This window comes from Cucurbita moschata, unplaced genomic scaffold, assembly GCF_002738365.1.
Source record: "Cucurbita moschata cultivar Rifu unplaced genomic scaffold, Cmos_1.0 Cmo_Scf00067, whole genome shotgun sequence".
Taxonomy (NCBI): domain Eukaryota; kingdom Viridiplantae; phylum Streptophyta; class Magnoliopsida; order Cucurbitales; family Cucurbitaceae; genus Cucurbita; species Cucurbita moschata.
In genome coordinates, this window is record NW_019268583.1 from 446,627 (window position 1) to 450,238 (window position 3,612).

Sequence of the window (3,612 nt, forward strand, 5' to 3'; positions counted from 1 at the left end):
AAAAAAAAAAAAAAAAAAAAAAAAGGATCGAAATGAGCGCAGAAAACCAATGGAGAATTCAATCATGCATGAACATCATTCCATAATCAAAAACAAAAAGGATGCAGGAATTAAATAGGATAAGAGAAGGACTCACTGGATTTAAAGTGCCACCTATTACATGATGAAGGTTTCGAATCTCAGAAACCAGTTTCAGAGAACCGCTTACACAACCAGCAATGACCTAAAAGACAATGCTTGGTAAATTCCTTCTTAAGGGAAATTGCTCATAAAGCTCTTAATTAATTAATAATTTAAATCCAGATTATTCAAATAAAAAGAATCACTTACATCATTATGACCCCCAAGATACTTCGTAGCAGAGTGAATAACCAAGTCGGCCCCGAGTGAAAGCGCTTTCTGGTTCAATGCTGTTGCAAAGGTACCATCTATACAAACCAATGCTCCATGTTGATGACAAAGCTCTGAAACGAGTTTAATGTCAACACATCTCAGAAATGGATTGGTTGGGGATTCAGTGAAGAAAATAGAAACCTACATGGAAGGAAAATACAGGTTAACATCAATTTCCATTAACACCAAACATAAAACCCATAAAAACGATAAAAAAAAAAAAAAAAAAAAAAAAAAAAAAAAAAAAAAAAAAAAAAAAAAAAAAAAAAAAAAAAAAAAAAAAAAAAAAAAAAAAAAAAAAAAAAAAAAAAAAAAAAAAAAAAAAAAAAAAAAAAAAAAAAAAAAAAAAAAAAAAAGAAAAGGGGTTGATAAATGGTCACTTTATTTTCTTTCAGAGCTACTTCAAGGCTGTTCATATCCGCAGGATCAACGGTCGTAGCCTGCATTCCAAGTTATAGTTACAGTTACAACATAAAAGAAAAATGGATCTAAGAATAGAGCTTTCCAACCAACCAGTTCCACTACAAATCAAGCAACACCAACTTATAAACAAATCCATCCAATTTTCTTTTTTAGAGATAAGAAATCCCATATAGTTGGAAAAATATCGACAATAATAAAAATTCAGATCTTATATAATCACTACAAATAAACAAGAGAATGATTGTTAACAGAATCTATTACATTTTTAAGGAAACTTTATAATTCTAGTAATTTGTTTGCTCTATGTTCCTTAATTAGCATTTTCTCATATTCTTGTTCTTCATGAATTCTATTTCGATGCGAAAACAAAAATATTTAATAAGGATGAAAGGAAAAGTATGAACTAAGGCTGCGGCACGGCACCTGATAGACTTGCCCCCAATCAACTAAAGCTGCTTAATTATTTTACTCAATTCTAGAAACCTAAAGGTAACTTGTTCGTACCCTGTACACACAATTTTATCAGGGGAAGGCAGTTTACTTACTTTTCCGCCAATGTCCAAGCAGAAAACAAGTTCAAATATTACTCCGAATAAAAACAAAATTATTCTGTCACAGTTAAATTAATGCATACATAAGGGAAAAGACTATTTTCATGCAAGACAGATCGAGTTGGTGTCCAATCATTGAATGAGACAGAAAAATGTTAAATAACACTAATCTTAGCGTAATGATTAACTAAACCACCGAAAGAAGATGAATAAAATAAACAGAATGAAGCTAAAGGTACAATAATACCGTGATTCCCATTTTGGGAAGAATGGTTTCAATAAAAATCCTTGTCTTCCTATAGCAATCTGTGGTCGTCACGATATGCCCTCCAGCAGGAACCAACGCCAGAAACATCATCGTGCTAGCACACATGCCTGAGGCCACAATCAGGGTAGATTCAGCCCCTTCTAAAGCACTGATTCAAAACCAAAAACAACTTACAACACTCAATTCTATTTGGTAAGGATTACAAAAGAAACAAACTAGTTCATAAACAAAACCTTATCTTCTCCTCCGCAACAATTGTCGTCGGATTTCCATAGCGCCCATACTCGAAACTTACAGCGCGCTTCTCCTGCCAGGATCCAATGTCTAAAAGAGTAAGAACGAATCCAGACATCTTTATATATCGTTTTTTTTTTTTTTTTCTTCAATTTTGATGCATGTATACCGAGCAAAACAATGCTAGACTAGTAGGGAGAAAATGATAATAAAAGCTACAGAGTTGAAGTCAACCGTTTTGAATCATCATGGAAAGCTAATAAGTACCTTGAAATCAATGAGATCAGCAGTTTTCTTGAAGAAATAAGCGGAAGTATTAACCACCGGCGTCGTAATAGCGTCGTCAACTCTACCACGACCAAATCGTTCGCCTGAAATCCGCACCAAAACATTCAATTATATGTAAATAATAAAAATATTCCTAAAAACAACAAAAAGGAAAAGAAAGAAAAAGTTTATTGTAAGAATCTCAAAGAATCAAAGACAAAGCCAAATTTCTAACTAAACCTTACCAGCGTGGATAGCAACACTCCCATCGGAATGGAAGACAGAGGTTCTGGAATCACCTAAATCCTCCTCCACCTTCAAACTCTCATTCCCAACGCAACCTTCCAGTGCCACCGCATCAGACGCGGCAGGCACTGAGGCAGCGGCAGTGGCGTCGACGGAAGTAGCCGTCGCCGCCGCCGCCGAGGGAGAAGGAGGGGAGTTGTTCGACCACGAAGCCGCAACAACCTGTGCAACGCCAATATTGCTGCAGTTCCTTCGCGCCTTGTTACTGAGTTGCCTGAGGAAATTCGGCGGGAACTTAAAAATCCGGGAAGAAGATAAGGCGTGAGACGCCAACGTCCCTTTCACCGATTTGGGTTGGGCAAATCGAGCATAGCTGTGCGTCCGAAGACAAGCTGCAACGCCGGAATTAGGATCGGAGAGGCCCTCGAAGGAGGCCGAACCAATGAGTGCAGCGTGAGAAGAAACAGCCATGGCGGAAGAGAAAGAAAGAGCAAATGGATCGGAAAAGTAGTGGGTCGGAGAGCTGCGAATCGCAGGGGAAGGAGGAAGCTGAAAATGATGCGTGTGTGTGGACTGTTGCTTTAGAAATTCAGGCAAGTTTTATACGGCGGGTTGTAGTTGTCGTTTTGTGGGATTTTATTAAATTAATTTAATCTGTTGTGGTTTATTTTTTAACCAGAGTTGGGTGGAGGGAGCTAACCAGGGTTAGGTTTTTTTAAGAGTTGGATATTTGTTGCAGTTGCTAGTTCCAGTTCCACAATAGCCAGACGTTTCAACCCACGCTGGCACCTTCACCTATGACGTGGCTTTTTCATTTATTTAACTTCCTCTCTCTCCATTTCGTTTTCTTCCCACTTCAATTTTTGTATGTTTCCTTTTTAGGTTAGTGAGTCCTTGTAATATCATCAAACTATAATTAGGAAATTTTAATAATCAGATCTCATTTTTCGTATCCAATTAATTAGATTTTTGTTGGCAGTTATATAAATTTGTAAGATGCAAATAATCGATTAAAATTGAACAATAATATATGTTTAGAAAATAAATACTAGTAGAGGAATGTCTGTTTAGAGAATAAAAATCTATTTATACAATAAGAAGTGAGGAGGGAAGATTGAGGAAAGATTTTGTGAACAAAATTTAAAAATAAAATCGGAAGTATTAGATGACAAGAAACTCCATTAAATTATGTCCATTAACAATATATTCCCTACAACAATAATAATAGAA

The 3,612-nt window shown here is 36.0% G+C and overlaps 1 protein-coding gene across 1 annotated transcript in view; it reads right to left on the reverse strand.

Annotated features, from left to right (window-relative positions):
* Positions 1–2,973, reverse strand: part of LOC111437871 (cystathionine gamma-synthase 1, chloroplastic-like) — a 4,487-nt gene extending 1,514 nt beyond the window's left edge. Inside the window, exons 1-7 of the mRNA XM_023075949.1 lie at positions 2,382–2,973; positions 2,137–2,240; positions 1,869–1,942; positions 1,615–1,783; positions 774–833; positions 331–534; positions 137–223 (exon numbers count right to left, since the gene is read on the reverse strand). Coding sequence (XP_022931717.1) covers positions 137–223; positions 331–534; positions 774–833; positions 1,615–1,783; positions 1,869–1,942; positions 2,137–2,240; positions 2,382–2,853 — 1,170 coding nt within the window. The 5' untranslated portion in view covers positions 2,854–2,973. The remainder of the gene's footprint in view (positions 1–136; positions 224–330; positions 535–773; positions 834–1,614; positions 1,784–1,868; positions 1,943–2,136; positions 2,241–2,381) is intronic.
* Positions 2,974–3,612: the final 639 nt, after the last annotated feature.